We start from the raw sequence: 19,815 nt of genomic DNA on the forward strand, positions 1-19,815 counted from the left end.
ATGCTTTATTATATGTACCTTGACCATGGGGCCTTCAGCAGACTGAGTAACCCCTTGTTCGAGCCAGCAACCTTGGGTCCAAGTTGGTGAGCTTTGCTCAAATCAGATGAGTCCACGCTCAAGCTGGCGACTTCGGGGTCTCGAACCTGGGTCCTCCGGGTCCCAGTCCAACACTATCCACTGCGCCACCACCTGGTCAGGCTCAGTAAGTTTCTTGAGCATCCTTATAACCATTGTTTTGAACTCTATATATAATATATAGATTGTTTCTATTTCATTTAGTTTGTTTTCCCCCTGGAGATTTCTTTCATTCTTTCATTTGGTGCATATTTCTTTGTCTCCCCATTTTTGTGCCTCTCTGTTTCCATGTATTAGGTAGGCTGTGTCCTGGTAGGATGGACCTAATTATATATTAGGTGTGTTATGGTGCATTCTCCTTGATAACCTGAATGGTACTCCAGGAATGTCACTTGTGTGGGTTGTGTTAGACCTCCTGTTGTAGTTGAGGCTCAATTGCTATTTGCCTATCCATGCATGGGCTCAGTCCTCATACTAGCTGACTGTGAGGACTGATACCTACCACAGTCTACAAACTACTGTGAAGGTATCGACCACACAAAGCAGAATTTGCTCAGCAGAGTCTGCTGCCTGCTGAGATCTTCATTTAGATGTGCCACTTGTGGAGCTAATTGTATCCTGTCCTAATGTTGTCTGAAGCTCATCACTGGCTGTGTTTGTTCTGAGGCCTCTTGGGTGACTCTGGTCAATATCAAATACTGCCTGTGACTGGCCTTGGGCAACATGTTTGGAGCTACAAAGCGATCCACAGTTTGTGGCTTGCTCTGTTGGGGCTGGGTGAGTATGGGAGGAGCCAAGCTGTGCACCAAGGCCAGCTTCCAGCAGCACTGAGCCTAGGGACAGTCAGGAAAAGGCCCAAGGCACCCAGAGTTCTACCTCCACCTGCCTCTGCCTGCTGGCTTCCTGGTAGGCCCCATCACTGAAAGAGCTGCTGGCGGTATGTGAATTACGTGAGGGAGGTTTTCATGAGTCACCAGATAGAATGAATGGTGTTCACCAGCTGATACAGATTCAAAGTCGGTGCTAGTGCTGGGTCTGAGGCTGCTCCGCAGAAGTCCCGGGTTTCAGGTAGGCTAGCTGCCACTCACCTTGTGCCTTCAGACCTTTGTGGTGGGATGAGGTCTAAAGTTGTCAGGGTGAGGCCAGTAAGGTTTATGAGGTCCAAACAGATCAAGATTAGGCTGAGTGAAGGGGAGGGCCCTACACCAGTTAAACATGTGAAGGAAAAATGGCCCCTGCCCTAGAGCTACTCAAGTCAGTCTGTCCTAGATCCTACCCATGCCTCCTGAAGTGCTAGGAATAAGGAGTGTGGGGCAGTGTATCTCTTCTTTAGGAGTGGTGCCAGTGAGGCTAGTGGGAAGGTGGACGGGACGGCCCCCCACCCAGGATTCTCACAGGCCAGTCTCGTACGTGCCCAACACCACCAGAACCTCTGCACCCTGGTCACAGGCAGCTGACTCCTCCCCAGGATGTTAGCTCCTTGGGGCGGGGCGACAGGGAGTCGAGAGGGTGGGACTGTTGCATTCCTCCAGGCTGATGCCAGATGGAAGGGAGTGCTTCGCTCAACTAAGATGGCATCTCCATCTACGGTTCAGGAGAGGGACTCAGTACCGGGACCCTGGCAGCTCTCCCTCCAAGTCTCTCGACGTAGTCACAGAACCCAGCCTCTCTTCCCAGGACTCTATTCCGCTCTCAACTACCCGTCCTTTTCCGGAGCCCAGGGTAAGTCACTGTGAATGAGGTTTTGTGTGTTGGCCCTTTAAGAGGGTGCCTAAGTTTCTAGTAAACTCCTGCCTTGCAGACAGAGGACAGAATCTCTGCTGATTTTCACAGCCATATGTTAGGTGGGTGCCTTTTCCTGGCTCTGGTGCTCTGGTCTGGGGAGCCTGGCATGGGGCTAAGACCCCACCCACACTCCTTAGAGGGAACTTTTGCAGCTGAGATGTCCCTCCTGATTCTCAGCCGCCACAAATGGAAGCAGGGCCAGCCCTTTTCATGTATTAGCCCTTCCCACCAGTCTCAGTGTGGCTTCTGTTCATCCTTGATTGTAAGACTTGTTCAGCTACTCTTCAGCTGATTATTCGGTTGGTTATTCTATATTTTAGTTGTAATTCTAGTTTGGTCCTGGGAGGAGGTGAGTGTAACTTACCTACTCTGCCACAGTCTTGGAAGTCTTGTTTTTTGTTGTTGTTGTTTTAGTGAGAGACAGAGACAGGAAGGGAGATGAGAAGTATCATCTTGGAAGTTGTGGCATTTTAGTTGTTCATTGATTGCGGTCTCATACTTGTCTTGTTCACAGGGCTCCAGCCAAGCTAGTACCCCTTGCTCAAGCCAGCGACCTTGGGCTTCAAGCCAGTGGCCTTTGGGCTCAAGCCAATGACTGTGGGGTCATGTCTATGATCCCACACTCAAGGTGGCAACCTCAAGGTTTTGAACGTGGGTCCTCAGTGTCCCAGGTTGATGCGTTATCCACTGTACCACAATCTGGTCAGGCATCTTGTAGTTCTTAAATTGGATTTTAAAAAATATCTTGGGTATTTTGAAGCTCCTGTCTGCATAGTATTGGCTTAAATGGAGGTACAAGTTCAGGGCAAATAGCTGTAATATAACAGAGGTGTAATTATTCTATTACCTGCTGAGTGAAGGGCAAAGGTATATGAGCTAGAGTTCTTGTCCAGGGTTCTTACAAACTGTATGTAAATATATGTAAATATAGCATCTAACATCAGCCTTGTCACTTAACACCACTTCAGCTTCCTCATCTTTATAATGGACATAAAAATGCCAGCCTTACTTTATCTCATAGGTTTCTTGAGAGGAACAAATAAAATGCATACAATGTGTTTCACATACATACTACATATTTGGCACAGAATAAACAATATTGTTAGTTTTTATTACTACCATTATTGCTAATGGTAGTAAAAACCATAGTAGTATTTGCAAGCAAATTTTTTGTAAACAGTATAAGGTTTAAAGCACCATGAAATACCAAGTTACTAATATTTTTGTCAACATTTTTGTGACAGTCAGTATACATATTTTTGCGTGTATGTTACTGAACAACATGTTTCAGCTCAGGGCATCCCAGTCTGAAGCTATGCGTTGGACTCATTTATACAACTCTTCTCAGTGTCGAGAGAACAAAGCAGTTGAGAAAAGGCCATCTTGAAAACGAGTTGTTTTTTCCAGGGAGCACAGCCTACTCTAGTACCCTGTTGGTATATGTGTTATAAATCTTCAGAAAGAGGTTAAGCTTCTTAGCACATGAAGTGTTTGCCACATCTTGGGGTTGAAACCCACAGGGAAATCACAGAGCAGAGAAACAGGTGTATCTGTTTATGACTGCAGAGTGAAAGACCAGTGATAGGTTTTTACATTCAGAGTATGTTTAGTTTCTCTAAACAGTATTTGAATTCATTTGGATTTAAGATACCTATAATGCTTTTATGTGGTGTGTGGAGTCTTTGGCAAAACGGAGCAAATACATATATTATGATACTTGTCTCAGTGAAATAAAAATGCCTGCATTATTCTGCATATGACTATTCTCTGCATTGTTAATCTTTATACTTTACATCCAGTTTTATAACCTCTTTAAGAAAAAGTCCCTTTGAAGATTTTTCTGTCTTCCTAAATTGTACGCCCCCAAGTGTGCTAGGTTGTGGATTTTGCAGGTGAGAGGAGGAGGAGGAATGTGAAGAGAATGGAGAGAAGGTGGACTGGCAGAATTACAGGTTTTACCTGGTTTTTGAAAGCTGAGGGCTAATCTAGTTTGAGACTGAGCAGAAGTCAAGCACCTGTCCCTGGTGCGCTTCGTGCTCAGCTCATTTTGGGATTGTGTAGCCTCCCAGCTGGAGGCATCAGGCTCACATTCAAATACCCAGGACAGTTTTGGTTTGTAATTTGAGAGTTGGGATCCTGAGGGCAGCCAAGTTGATTCTGGGGAAGTCGGGAGCAGGGGCCAGTAACGGAGATGGGAAAGTGTGGGGAACAGCCAAGGCGATTGCTGAAGGGAGCGGGACACAGTCCCTGGAAGCAACGTTCCCCAAAATGTGTTTCAAGACACACTGGTTCTATGTGTAGAGTGTTTACTTGTCCATCATATGTGATGGGAAGGTTTCCTGGATATGCACTGGGTTCAAAGTTAGGCTTTTTTCTCTTGGAGGGCTTCTCACAGTCTAATGTGCCCACTGGCATTGTGAATATACAAGGTAAAGGTGTAAATTTGGCAGGGCACAAATATTTCATATAAAATCATGGCTGTTTGGTTGTGGCGAGGGTGGGGGAAGGGGGGAGGAAGATGGAAGATCCTGTTGCTACAGTCGTGATTCACAGAATGCCCTTTGGGAAAAGTGTCCCCAGGGCATGTGGCCTGGCCTCTTCATTGGGCCGCTGGGGATCCTGTGTAGTCCTGAAGGAGCCAGCGAACACTCAGAAAATGTTCTCCAGGCTCTTAGTACATGCTCTCTTTCTCCCTCCAGCCTAATCACTTAACTGGTATTTACTGATATTAATAAAATTAAAGAGATCAGTCCTTATAGGAAGAAAGACGGTGATTTAACCCATAATTAGAGACCAAAAAAAACAACAAAAAATAGGTCACAGCCTCTGTACAGTTGGCCTGTGTCAGACAAATAGGCTTTTTCTGCCCTCCCTTAAATGGCAGTGAAATATTTTAAAGACAATATCAAAGGGGATATGTCTGCAAATTTCAAAAATGAGGAGTGAGGCTGACAGGAGTGTATAGGGACGGCGACCCCAATGAGTGGCAGGGCAGACTGTTCATTACGGACCGTCTCACAGGCTCCTGAGCCTTAACACACACAAACTCCGTTCTTGTGTTCTTCCTTAAAGGAAAGGCCCTGTTTCCATGTCACATTAGGCAGAAGCCTAAGTAAGGATCATCCTTTACTCCTGTCTTCCTCCTCCTTCAGCTGGGTCCCCACGTGTCCCACAGTGATTCCTCCTCGTCACCCTCCCCCATCGCCACAGAGCAGGTTCCTATCCTGTGCGCGGACTGGTGCCGTTGCTTCCTCTCCATAGTTAGCGAGGGGATGGGAGGCCGAGTGGACGGTGTTCCAGATACCTGTGGAATTGTACATCTCTTTCCCCCTTCAAACCGTGAATGACTTGAGGGAGAGGATTTGTCTTCCTGTCCCCAGTCATTTACAGAGTACCTGGTACTTTTACTTTGGGAGTTATCAGTCAATATATTTAAGTGGAGACCAAAAAAAAGAAAAGAAAAAGTGGAATAAAATAGATGTGCCATAGGTTGTATGACTCTCTTTGCAGTTGGTCATTAGTTATCCTCAGTGCTTACAGATCATTGGTACTTTGGAGACATAAAGATGAGCACTATTAAAATTAAATACCGAGTTTCTTTAAGAGGTCATAAGTAATTTAAATGTGCTTTTCAGAAAATGATTCATTGCCAAAGCCAGCAATTGTGACTAACAGCAAATAAAGAAATTGTCCAATGGAGGAAAAATGAAAAAGGTCTGTGGATTCACAATACACAGTGACAATCATGGGAAAGAGGAAAGAATGTGATTGCCCTGGCCAAATACTGTCATTTGGATGGTGAGAGCACTGTCCCGGAGTGCAGAGGTTGTCAGTTTAATTCCTGGTCAGGGCACATGTGGGAACAGATGAATGTTCCTGTCTCTCTCTTGCTCCCACCCGTCCTCTCTCTAAAATCAATAAAATAAACATTAAAAATAAAAGTGAAGGACATGATGAAATCATTTAGAGTTAAGATCATCTTCAGTACATTCTCCAAATGTCAGGCATCCTTTAATCATTACAAATACTGTTATTATCCTTAGTGAATAAGGGATTCATGGTTGATGTGCCATGCCATATACTTTAATTAATTATTGTGATAATTTGCAAGAAAGTCATTATTTGGTCAAAATTTATCTGAAGTGATCTATTCAGAATCCCTGAAAATGGAGGGATTGGGCACTAGAGCAGCTGGCAGGAACTGAGAAAGTAAGGCAGCAAGGGCTAGTGCTGCGGCGAAAGTGAACCAATGCAGGCAGCGGTGAGGGCAAATACAAGCAGACAGGAGGCAAGAGGGAAGGGCCTTACAGGGCTGGAGGGGGACGAGACTAAGGATCGGTTCCCTGATCCACTCTGCTGACATTGTATAGTGCTGAGTGTCATATAAAATAATAATAGCAGATACTCATATCTAGCACTTAGCATGTGCTGGCTGCTACTCTAGTACTTTCACTAGCATCAGTTAGATTGTAATCCTCACAACAACCTTATGGAAGGGTGTTTCTATTATGAATCCTATGAATTCTCATTTATAGATGAGGAAATTGAAGTATAGAGGAAGTAAGTCAATCACCCATCTAATAAGTGGAGAAGCCAGGATTTTGTTATATGATAGTTATAAGACTGCAGTGCCCTGAAGAATGTTACATTTTCAGCAAGGGTATATAGTTAGTGCTTAGTAATATACAAAAACCTGTGCAGCTGGGACCAAAGCAGCCAGACGGCAGGCCTCTGGGGATCAGGGAAAGCTGTGTGGTGTGTGTGTGCATAGCCCCTGAGTCGCCCTTTTGATAGAGATGATCATATCAGAGAAATCTAACATTAATGATCATGTCCATCTGCACAATTAAATACTTTGAGATTTTTGTGGTATATTTATTAATATCAAAGCTTAAAACTAATGAATCTTAGGCTCTGGTAAAAAGTGCAGTGGCTTCAAAACTTAGCAATTATTTGATTGTATAGATGGGCAGCTTCTCAGGGACATTTCTCATCACCAGCATAGTAGTAACCTAGGGAATTTGGATAAACCCAGAAATGGGTGTTGTAAATTGGTAACAATGTATCGGGTAAAGCGTATCTGTCTATGAACTGCCTCCAACCCAAGATGTTGTCAACTAGAACCATCCTTTGCAAGGAAGAAAAAAGAAGCACATGTAATTGATTGTGGTTTTTCTCTGCTCCCACCTTCCTCTCTAGTTATGTTGCAGATACAGAGTAATTCTTGTGCTTTAAATAGCAAGAGCTTTTGGTAACCTTGACCAACATTCTTAGTTGAATGTAGCCAAAAGGGGGAACCTCCCTCAGTGCATGGTTATGGCTGGGTGAGCTACCTCCTACTCCCTTCCCAACACAGGGATTCTAGAGTAAGTTGGGTCACTAAAATAACACCTAACCAAGACACAGCAGAGCAGACTGACCAAGCACCAATCTGACATCATCATGGAATGTGAACTTTACACTTCGTATGGAGGCATTCATGGTACATAATAAATAATTCTGAATGTGAGGAGCAGGTATTCGAACCCCTATGGCCATCTGTGAGCTCTGACTCCAAACTAGAATTTTGACAGGCTTAGTTGAAAGGTTCGGTTCCGTTTCAGTTCAGTTCATGTGACAATTCTAACTTTTAAGGGACTACATGCAATAGCATTCTTTAGAAATTTTATTATCCTTTTCATCCCTTCAGGGCATCAAGTAAAAAAAATCAGTAAATATTTCTGGAGCATGTTTTGTATTTCAGGAAAATAAAATATTTCTAATTTTAAAACACAACTGCCTTTTTACACATTTTATTGGTGTCATCCAGCTGTGGGACCTTTAAAAACATTGACTACAGTTACCTACCTTCAAGGCTTATTATTTTGAGTTCACATTGCTTTTGAATTTCAAAGGCTTCTAACAGTCAGCTTTTCTTGACAATATAACATTCTTTAATTTCAGGTAGCATCAGATGAATATAAAACATTGGTAGCATTTAGTGCATTTTAGTTAGTGAGGCTGGTAAATGTGAATAAAATTATTATTTTCGAAACATTTCCATCAGTTGCTGGGATTTTTGGCTGCTGCTGGGGTTTTTTGTTTGTTTGTTTTATCAAGACAAACATGGATTTTACAATTCTCAATGTTTAGAAATCTGGGTTATAAGGAAGAACCCTTCACTTGAGTCAAGGTTTTTCCTAGAAATATATAATTTGTAGAAACAACCTTGAATGTTTTGGAATTTATTTATTTATTTATTTATTTTTAAATTGACCACATGCTTTTTTATTATTTATTATTTTTTAATTTATTTTTTACAGAGACAGAGAGAGAGAGTCAGAGGGATAGATAGGGATAGATAGACAGGAATGGAGAGAGATGAGAAGCATCAATCATCAGTTTTTCGTTGCGACACCTTAGTTGTTCATTGATTTCTTTCTCATATGCCGTGGGGCTGCAGCAGATGGAGTAACCCTTTGCTTGAGCTAGCGACCTTGGGTCCAAGCTGGTGAGCTTTGCTCAAACCAGATGAGCCTGCGCTCAAGCTGGCGACCTTGGGGTCTTGAATCTTGGTTTTCTGCATCCCTGTCCGACACTCTAACCACTAAGCCACTGCCTGGTCAGGCGAATGTTTTGGAATTTAGGTAAGAATGGAAATGTTTGAAATTTTGGATAGAGTGAGCTCTAAAACAGATGCGTATTTCCTTATTGTTGGAATTCAGAAAACATCAGTCCTGAGATAACAACTAAAAATGTAGGCCAATGGAGAGGAACTTGCCTGAGGTCTCTGGAAGTATTACTGAGCATCTACTGTGAGAGGTGATGCCCCTAGGGTACATTGAAAACAAAGAGCATTTCCTTCCCAGGCTAACACTGTAACCAGAGCACAGACAGTAAGCTGCGGATGAAATAATGCAGTTTGTTAGAAGGTAATAAGTGCTTTGGAAAAATAAACTGTAAAACATTGTAAGAGTGGCACTTACACTGGAGTTGTCAGGGAATCTCATATTGACAACAGCTAGACCAAAGGCATCACAGCTGTGCTTGGCCTGTTTGAGGAACTTCAGGGAAACAAGTATAACTGAGTGGAGTGAGCAAGGGGGGGGCAGTACCAGCTGAGGTCAGTGGTTAGGGGTCTTGGACCAGATAATGTAGAGCCTGTCAGACACTGAAAAGAGCTGAGTTTTTACTCTGAGTAAAATATGGGGCCATTGGAGAGTTTTTTGTTTTTTTTTTGTATTTCTCTGAGGCTGGAAACGGGGAGAGACAGTCAGACAGACTCCCGCATGCGCCCGACCAGGATCCACCCGGCACGCCCGCCAGGGGGCGATGCTCTGCCCCTCTGGGGCGACGCTCTGTTGCGACCAGAGCCACTCTAGCGCCTGGGGCAGAGGCCAGGTAGCCATCCCCAGTGCCCGGGCCATCTTTGCTCCAATGGAGCCTTGGCTGCGGGAGGGGAAGAGAGAGACAGAGAGGAAAGGGGGGGAGGGTGGAGAAGCAGATTGGCGCTTCTCCTGTGTGCCCTGGCCGGGAATCGAACCCGGGACTTCTGCACACCAAGCCGACGCTCTACCACTGAGCCAACTGGCCGGGGCCCATTGGAGAGTTTTAAAGCATAGGATGATGAGAAAAACTTGAGTTATAAAAGGGATCTTTCTAGTCCTGGTTGACAATATGGACTGTCCTGGGGACAAGGGGAGGGACATGGAGACCAGGTGGAAGATCTTGATGCAATCCAGTTAAAGATTATGGTCATTTAGGCCAGAATAGTATGAGTGGATGTGGTGGTGGTGTAGAGGCAACAGAATTTCTTGAAGGAAAGAGGTGCTCCCAGTCTTGTTGCCCTAAGCATAGGTGAAGTTGCCACAAACTGAGGTGGAGAAAACCGTAAAGGTCGTTGGTTTGGCGTGCGAATTGGGAGATGAAGGAGTCACATTTGATTATGTTGAGTCATAGACACACTAGTGGAGATGCTGAGTGGGCAATTGAATGTAGTAATATTTCTTGACTTTTTCTTCATTAAGCAAGAGATATGCTTGTTTAATTTAAACATTTAAAAATTATGTTAAAAATGCATACCAAATTTTACTATCTTAACCATTTTAAGTATACAGGTCATTGGCATTAAGAACGTTTACACTGTTGTGCTACCATGACCACCGACCATCCCAGCTTGCAAAGCTGAAACTCTTGCCAAGGTGAAACTCTGTACTTTCCATTCTCGCCTCCCCCCAGTCCCTGGCAAATACCATTCTGCTTTCTGCCTCTGATTTTGACTGCTTTGTAATTCATGTAAGTGGAATTATACAGTGTTCATGTATTTCAACTGGCGTGTTTTACTGAGCCTGACAACATAGAGGTCCACCAAGCTGTAGCATTGGAAGGCCAGTGGCTGTGGCTGTGGCCATGCAGATGCAGGTTCCCATTGGATTCGGGCAGATGGTAAAGGAACTGTGGAGCCAGAAGATGGTGGGTCATTCAGTTTATTAGAGTTTCATAATGGTGGATAAGCAAACAGGCAGAGAACACCACTTCCCTCTCACTCCCAGGGTTCCTAAGCCCCTCAGCACTCGGGATTCACCAGACTCATCTTCCAGATTTACTGGACTCATAGGCCCCCACCAGCCTCAGCACTCTAGCAAAACAGGTGGGCGGAAATACCCCCTCTCCGGCAGACAATAACAAACAACCCCCCCGTGGAGGCAGGTCACCCACAATTTGCAATCTGCCACCCTAAAGGCAAGCACCTGCAGCCTTTCATAGACTGCACACACAGTGCTGCCCAGGCCAGTGCAAAATTCAAGCGAGCAGCAAACCTAAACACACTTGTTTCACACTTGAAACACATTGGTTTGCCCGACAAGCATGCATCACAATTTTCTTTTTTAGGGCTGAATAATATTCCATTGTATATGCTCAATTTGAGGGACATTCTACCAAATGCCTGACCTTCAAAAACTCCAAGGTCATGCAAGGCAAGTAAAGACCGAGTAACTCATAGATTAGGGTGCACCAAGGGACACAGTGACAACTAAATGCAACATGATATCTTGGATTGGACCCTGTAACAGAGAAAGGATGTTTGTGGACAAATTGGTGAAATCTGCAGTTTAGTATTAATATTGTACCAGTATTAAATTCTTGGTGTTCATAAATGTATCATGGTTTTGTAAGATGCTACTAAGGTTAGGAACCTGAGTGCAACTCTCCTGTAAATTTAAAATTAATTCAAAATAAAGTTGTTTTATTTTTTAAGGTCTCTTTTCACTTCTGGACAATGTACTCCTAAAAAGATTGTCTCCCTTAGAAAACTACTTCTGTCCTCTCAAATCCAAGAGGTCCTCTTGTCACAAGGGGCAGCGTCCATTGAGATCTTCTGGGCTAGGAACTTGGTTGGGATTAGGGGAGATGTTATGGATGGAAGATGCAATATAGACATGGCCATAGCACGGCCCTAAAGATGTGACCTGAGGTTTTGGGTACCATAGCAAGAGAGTAGGCCTGAAGAATCAGAGAACTGAGTGGTCATTGCTTTGGAATAGATGGCCAAAACATAAGTTCAACCTTAAAATGTGAAAGCCATTCAAGAATGACTTGGCAGCCTGACCAGGTGGTGACTCAGTGGATAGAGCATCGGACTGGGATGCAGAGAACCCAGGTTCGAGACCCTGAGGTCACCAGCTCGGACCCAAGGTTGCAGGCTCGAGCAAGAGTTTACTGCAGGGGTCCCCAAACTTTTACACAGGGGGCCAGTTCACTGTCCCTCAGACTGTTGGAGGGCCGGACTATAAAAAAAAACTATGAACAAATTCCTTTGCACACTGCACATATCTTATTTTAAAGTAAAAAAACAAAACGGGAACAAATACAATATTTAAAATAAAGAACAAGTAAATTTAAATCAACAAACTGACCAGTATTTCAATGGGAACTATGCTACTCTCACTGACCACCAATGAAAGAAGTGCTCCTTCTGGAAGTGCTGCGGGGGCCGAATAAATGGCCTCAGGGGGCCGCAGTTTGGGGACCCCTGGTTTACTGTCTGCTGAAGGTCCACGGTCAAGGCACATATGAGAAAGCAATCAATGAACAACTAAGGTGTTGCAACGCGCAACGAAAAACTAATGATCGATGCTTCTCATCTCTCTGTTCCTGTCTATCCCTCTCTCTGACTCTCTCTCTGTCTCTGTAAAGAAAAAAAAATGACTTGGCAAATCATAACAGGCAGCACAAAGTTTTGTAAATAGGAAACAAAGTCACCCTAAACCCCATCAGAGGTATTATTATCTGCCTCTTAAGAGTGTCCTGCAAAAGAAGACAGATCAAAGTTAAGTCACAGGCGCAACCTCTTCAGTTGGAAGAGGAAGCCTTATACAGTTAAAGATGAGGCTGGATTGAGAATATCTGAGATGCTCCCTGCAGTTAGCAGATGTCTAGATATTCCTTATAGGAAATAAGACCCAGAGATCTTAAGTGAGTGGCCCAAAAACAGAGGAATTCAAAATGGTTAGAGCCAGTGACTAAAAGATTACCAATTGTTAGGAGAAAATAGTATTTAAATTGGACCCCCCCAAGCTAATATAATATGACTAGTTACATCTGTGCCCAAGATAACCGTTTAATTGCTCTTTCTTGTTCTTGGTAAATTGGACCAAAAAGCCTCTTTAGTTATTATAAATTTTCTTGAATGGGTGGATCATCTGGTTACAATTTTAGTTTCATGTCTCTGTTACGCAACTGGCATCCAAATAAGAACTGTCTCCAAATGTGAGTAGGCCGAATCAGTCATAAACAAGCAAAAAGAAGTTTAACTTTTTATTGCTAGTATCCAGTATTAAGTGGTGCTGCTTTTAGTTAAACTTCCTTTACCTGATATGTTTGACCTAGACCAGTGGTGAGCTACATTTCCTGTGAAGGGCCAGATAGTAAATATTTTTGGCTTTGCAACCACATATGGTCTCTGTTGCATATTTGTCATTGCTTTAAAAAAAAGAAAAAAACAACCATTTAAGGATGTATTTTCTAGAGCCGTCACGTTGAGGAGCATGTTGCTTCCAAACATCCTCCTCGCCCATACACCAGTGGTTGGAAAAACCACATAGGCAAGGAACTTGCACATGATCAGGACTAAAATACATTAATGTGGCCATTCAGCTCAAGAAAGGTAGTAATATGATAGCTGTGATGAAGAGGACAATTGTCCCATTTTAGATGAAAATAGAGTAGTTGATGAGTTAGAAAACCAGATGAGTGAAGGTAGAATTATTGTTGGTTACTGCCTGACCAGGCAGTGGCGCAGTGGCTAGAGCATCAGACTGGGATGCAGAGGACCCAGGTTCGAGACCCCAAGGTTGCCAACTTGAGCGCGGGCTCATATGGTTTGAGCAAAGCTCACCAGCTTGGACCCAAGGTCGCTGGCTCGAACAAGGAGTTACTCAGTCTGCTGAAGACCCACGGTCAAGGCACATAAATGAGAAAGCAATCAATGAACAACTAAGGTGTCGTAACGAAAAATTGATGATTGATGCTTCTCATCTCATTCCATTCCTGTCTGTCTGTCCCTCTCTCTGACTGTCTCTGTAAAATAAAGAAAAAAAAGAATTATTGTTGGTTACCACAATTGGGATTTCTTCCCTGATCATGGATTTTATGTAGTTTTTGTGCTGAAAACAGTTAACAGTGTATTGTACAAAAGATTTGAAACAAGGGAGTATAATGAGAAGAACCTAGAAGATAACATTCAGTGTGAAATTTTTCAAATTCTGGCTCTGGGCAGTGGCTCAGTGGATAATGTATCAGCCCTGCGTATGAATGTCCCAGGTTTGATTTCTGGTTAGGGCCCACAAGAGAAGTGACAATCTGCTTCTATCCCCCCTCTTCCTGCCCCCTCTCCTTTTCTCCTTCTTCCCCTCCCAGAGCCAATGGCTCTATTGGTTCTAGCATGTCCCCATGCACTGAGGATAGCTCCATTGGAGTGCATCAGCCTCAGGCGATAAAAATAGCTTGGTATTCAAGCATCAGTCCTAGATGGGGTGGCCCGGTAGATCCTGGTCAGGGCACATGTGAGAGTCTGCCTCACTATCTCCCCTTATCTCACTTAAATAAGTAAAAATTTCAGACTGGGATGAACGCTCCTTCATAAGGAGCATTGGCATCCTACAAGGAAGGAATAGTTGTGTCAGCTGCCCAGCAATAAACTAGATGTAGAGATAAATATCAATCAGATATTGAAGTATAGACTGAGTAAGGAATCAAAGCTCATAGCTCTTGACTTATAAAACTGGCCATTTTATAATCACTTTATTATTTTTTTATTTTTTTGGCAAGAGAGACAGACAAGAAGGGAGAGAGATGAGAAACATCAGTTTGTAGTTGCAGCCCTTTAGCTGTTCAATGTTTGCTTCTCATATGTGCCTTGATAGGGGGTGGGGAGGACTCAAGCTGAGCCAGTGACCCCTTGCTCAAGCCAGCGACCTTTGGGCTCAAGCCAGCAACCATGAGATCATGTTGATGATCCCATGTTCAAGTTGGCAACCGTATACTCAACTGGTGAGCCTGTGCTCAAGCTGGAGACCTCAGGGTTTTGAACATGACTCCTCAGTGTCCCAGGCCAACGCTCTATCCACTGTGCCACTGCCTGGTCATGCCAAATCACAGTTTCTTAAATGGCATACTTTTATTTAATGATAGTGAGTTCCCTATTAAATTTTGTTTTCTCCTAAGCAAGGTCCAATATGTTAATAATATCACCATGTCAACTAGAAGAAAGGAAAATTTAATAGGAGTATAAAAAAAAAACAATGGCATATGATTCTTTAAAAGTCATAAGTTCAACATTTAATGTCTATGTCAGAAATGAAACAAAATTTCTCTCTCAATGTTTTAAAGTATATTTTGGAATTTTGAGTTGTAAATATAAGACAGTGTTACCCATATAATCTTAACATTCCTTTTCGGGAGGAAGCATGGATATTAGCTCATTTGGAGTCTATGTAAGCTAGTGAGTGAGAGGAGCATGTGTGCATCTCGAGCCGTTGGCAGAGAGGCCTTGGGTCAGCTGTTAGGCTGCTGCTTTCCTGCTTTGTTCTTTTGAGTTGCTCACTGGCTGGACTCTGGAAAGCTTTTAACAGATTAGTGCTGGGGCCCTCTGGTTCTCTCCTTAGCCGGCTTCGTCTGCATCATAGCAGCTGCATTATGCCCTTTTCATGGCCTTGCAAGGAAAGGAGTGGGTGTGGGGGGGGCAGGGGAGAGGGGGCCTCTGCCTGTGTGTGTGTCCGTGTGTGTGCGTGCACACGCGCAGTCTCTGTCAGTGTGCATTATAACCTTTCTCAGGCACGTGGAATGAGATCTTTCCCAGGAAAACTCTTTGTCAAGGTCAGCACACATGGGGAAAGTATTTCTGTACTTAGTCTTGCAGTTGTGCTGCTCCTGCTTTGTGGGGTCAGAAGAAATGTAAGTCATGAGACCAAGTTGTGCCCTGCCTATGCATTTACCTGCCCTTTCTTTTTGAACTCTCTCAGGCAACAGTACCTGTCCGAAGATCACTATAGTTCCACCCTTTCTGAAAAGTAGCACAACGACACTGGTTGATCAGAATGTATCTAATGAAGAGGCTCAGGGAATAAATGGAAAAACGCCAGCAAAACACTCGGCTGCAAGTCCAAAGCCACAAGGTATGCTAATCAGGGTTCTCTGAACAGGTTGGGCACTTTGTTTGTCAGTGAAGGCCACCCGGAAGTATGAAGACCATTAAGGAAGTGTTTTAAGCTATAAGTGGGAGGAATTGGGCGCATTTATTTATTTTAGGAGAAAAGTCAGTCGGTGAATCTTCTCAGAGTTGGGTATTTGCTCTGCTCCTAAAACACCTTATATATTTTTCTACCATGGTTCTTTTCATGTTTTGGAGATTGTTTATATGTCCCCTGAGGGGAACTGTGGTCTATTCATGCATTGTGCCTGACTTAGCACAGGGCCTAACTTGCTGTTTGTGTAATAAATGTGTAACAAAGGAATGTGTGTTTAGAAGTACTATCAGCAGCTAGTATGACCTGCAAGATACCAGAGGTTTTGTGAAGCAGACCATTCTAGAGCAGTGCTTAATGTACGCAGTAAGATGATATTATAATATTAAGGAACCTGGGTTTCAAAAATCTTCTTTTTTTTTTTTTTTTCTTTTCATTTTTCTGAAGCTGGAAACAGGGAGAGACAGTCAGACAGACTCCTGCATGCGCCCAACCGGGATCCGCCCGGCACGCCCACCAGGGGCACCGCTCTGCCCACCAGGGGGCCAAAAATCTTAATGAAGTCATTAGAAATTAAAAATAAACCATTCAATAATGGAGTAGCCAACAAGTGGAAAAACAGTTACAATGGTGGATTTGTTCAGTGACTGTTTCCTTTTACAAATAAATTTCTAGTGAATTGGGTATTAACTTTGAGAAGCACAAGGTTATTGTGATAATAGCAGGCCCTTTGAAATGTAGTAGAAAGCGAAGCTCCACTATAATTTAATGTGTAATTTCCTCGTAACAACAGATTTTTATTTACACTGAATGCTCAACAGTCAGCCCAGCAACAAACTGGACATTCGTAAAATTACTATACTTTGGAATAATCTTTTCTTTTCATTTTTTAAATTCAGTTTTTTAGGGAGAGGAGAGGAGAGGAGAGAGAGAGAGATAGAGATAGAGATAGAGAGAGAGAGAAAGGAAGAAAGAAAGGGAGAAAGAGAAGAGGGGAGGAGCAGGAAGCATCAACTCCCATATGTGCCTTGACCAGGCAAGCCCAGGGTTTCGAACGGGTGTCCTCAGCAGACTAGGTCAGTGCTTCATCCACTGTGCCACCACAGGCCAGGCTGGAAAAATCATTTTGTTTGGTTTATTTTGTATTTATTTTGTTCTCCTTCATGTTCTGCAAAGAAAAATGTATTATAGAGAATGCATTAGAAAAGAGCTGGTGTTATTCTTTAAAAGTTTTTTTTTTTTTAAGGATTTTTGAAAGAGAGCCATAGAAAGGTAGAAAGGATTTAAAATGGAGTCTTCTACATTATAAGATATTTTCTTTTGTTCTTATCACTAGCTATGTTTATAGCAGTATAGGTATAATTATAAAGCAAGATAGAAAAATTGGTGATTCAAACGAATAGCCCATTCATGAATTTATAACCTTTCCTTTTGGCCATACTCATCCCTATAACATTGATGTGACTATGAACATAAAAATTAAAATTTTATTTTATTGATTTGAAAGGGAGAGAGAGACAGGGACAGGAATTTAGATCTGTTCCTGTATATGCCCCAACTGGAGATCTAACGAGCAACCTCTGCACTTCAGGACAAAGCTCTAACCAACTGAGCTATCTGGCCAGGGTGAACATAGAAATTTTTTATTATGGTTTTATTTAGCCATTTATTTGCAAAGTACAAAATTCCATCTTGCTTATTAAACCTGAGCTGACAAAGATCAAGTGATGTAAGAATATAAAAAAGGAATATAATTTAATTTTATGTAATTGCCCACATCAAAAGCAAGAATTTCATTATTTATAAAGCCTTTTTTTGGAAGCATTCTTGCATTACTTCATTGTTTTTCATATTTCACTGAGATAAATTATAGCAATGTCCTTACTAAGCTACCATGTGCTGAAATAACAATATTATTATTTTTTCTTCTTTTTAGGGGGCACTTTAGTTGTTCATGGATTGCTTTTCATATGTGCCTTGATGGTGGGGGTGGGGGCTCTAGCTGAGCCAGTGAACCCTTGCTCAAGCCAGCGACCTTGGGCTCAAGCCAGCTGCAACTTTGGGGCTCAAACCAGCAACCATGGGGTCATGTCTCTGAGCCCACGCTCAAGCCAGTGACCCCACACTCAAGCTGGGTGAGCCCAGGCTCAAGCTGGTGACCTCGGAGTTTCGAACTTGGGTCCTCAGCATCCCAGGCCAACACCCTATTCACTGCTCTACTTCCTGGTCAGGTGAAATAACCATATTCTTTAATGAGACAACATTTAACCTTGCTTTTGCTGTTTGTAGCTATATGAAAGTCAGTGTATTGCTACTCAAATACATGTTTATTTCCTATATAGAATGTGGGTCCATGTGCACAATATTACTTCAGATATAGTCATGTGCTGCTTAGTGATAGAGATACATACTGAGAAATGAATCATTAGGTGATTTCGTTATGCAAACATTATAGACTCACACAAACCTAGGTGGTTTAGCCTGCTGCGCACCGAGGCTATATGGTAGAGCCTATTGCTTCTAGGCCTGGACAGCCTGTTGCTGTGCAAAACAACGTGAGACTAACTGAAGTGAGACTAACTGAAGCACGAGAGAAATGATGCAATCGGAGATGTGGCAAACACGAGGAGCATGAGGCCGCTGCCTGCGTCATAACATTGCGTACTGGGTTTTTGTTTTTGTTCTTATGACATACAGTTTTACAGCATTTTTTATTTTGTGACAGAGACAGAGAGAGAGTCAGAGAAAGGGACAGATAGGGACAGACAGACAGGAAGGGAGAGAGATGAGAAGTATCACTTCTTCGTTGCGGCTCCTTAGTTGTTCATGGATTGCTTTTTCATGTGTGCCTTGCCCGGGGGGCTGCAGCAGAGTGGATGACCCCTTGCTCAAGCCAGTGACCTTGGGCTTGAAGCCAGTGACCTTTGGGCTCAAGCCAGTGACGATGGGGTCATGTCTATAATCCCATGCTTATACCAGCGACCCCACACTCAAGCTGGTGAGTCTGTGCTCAAGTTGGATGAGCCTGTGCTCAAGCCAGCGACTTCAGGGTTTTGAACCTGGGTCCTCCACATCCCAGTCTGACACTCTATCCACTGTACCACCTGGTTAGGCTACAGTAATTTTTTTATGTGTGAAGAGTGCACTCTAATATAATGATAAGTATAGTATAGTAAATCCATAAACCAGTAACATAGTTATCATTATCAAGTATTATGTACTGTACACAAGTGTATGTGCTCTGCTGCTGTACAACTGGCAGTGCAGCTGTAGTTCTGTGTACACCAGCATCCCCTATGCTACAATCCCTAGGCAATTGAACCTTTCAGCTCCATTTTAATTTTAAAAGGGATCACAGTTGTATATTTGGTGCCTCATTAACTGAAATATCATTATACAATTCCTGACTATACTCAATAAATTACATAAAGTACTTGATACTTCTTTAAAAAAAATATATTCTCACTCCCTGGCCCCCTCTTGTTAAAATTTTAACCCCACCCTCAACTCTGACATTTCATATTTCCCCATCCCTACATTTTCCCCCCTCATTCATTACAATCTGATCTCCTATATAGTTTACTCATTCACATGGAAATTTTCTCTGCCTTTTGCACTACCGTGTCCCCCATACCTAGCACATAACACAGCAGATCTTCAATAATCCTTGTTGAATGAATTGCTGCTTTATCACCACGTTCCCTCTACTTACTTTGTTTCTGCTGTTTTTTTGTTTACAACTCAGAATGTGTGCCACACAGAGACCAGCATCCCTGAAGTGAGGATGCATGTTGGTATTATGAGATCAGCTGCCAAATACATTGGGCACTGCTTATTGACTTATTGACCAGTGATCAGTGTTTCCCACCCTCTATGAAAGGAAGCTACTTTTTGTTTCTCCAGACCCTTAAGAACATCTGGGTGACTGCGGTTGAGAAGGGAAAGGGGTGCTTATGGGCACCCTGTACAGGTGAAGGGATTATCACACTGACACCTACGTCTTCAGTGTATTGCAAATATCTTCTAAGTTATGAATGGTGAGGCTTCCAGGTCCATTGCATAATTTTAATTTAATTGAAGATTTTTTTTTTTGGTGGGTGGTGGGGGCAGACACGGACAAACAGGAGAGAGAGAGATGAGAAGCAGCATTTTAATTGTTCATTGATTGCTCTCTCATCAGTGCCTTGACCCGAGGCAGGGGGCTCCAGGTGGGCCAATGACCCCCTGC

General features: G+C 43.0%; 1 protein-coding gene and 1 pseudogene across 1 annotated transcript in view; both read left to right on the forward strand.

The window, feature by feature from the left end:
* The window catches only part of FGD4 (FYVE, RhoGEF and PH domain containing 4), a 283,378-nt gene that overhangs the window by 179,729 nt on the left and 83,834 nt on the right, over nucleotides 1–19,815 (forward strand). Inside the window, exon 2 of the mRNA XM_066258073.1 lies at nucleotides 15,366–15,518. Coding sequence (XP_066114170.1) covers nucleotides 15,366–15,518 — 153 coding nt within the window. The remainder of the gene's footprint in view (nucleotides 1–15,365; nucleotides 15,519–19,815) is intronic.
* Nucleotides 12,891–14,123, forward strand: LOC136323733 (adenylate kinase isoenzyme 6-like; annotated as a pseudogene).

Source organism: Saccopteryx bilineata, chromosome 2, assembly GCF_036850765.1.
Source record: "Saccopteryx bilineata isolate mSacBil1 chromosome 2, mSacBil1_pri_phased_curated, whole genome shotgun sequence".
NCBI lineage: Eukaryota > Metazoa > Chordata > Mammalia > Chiroptera > Emballonuridae > Saccopteryx > Saccopteryx bilineata.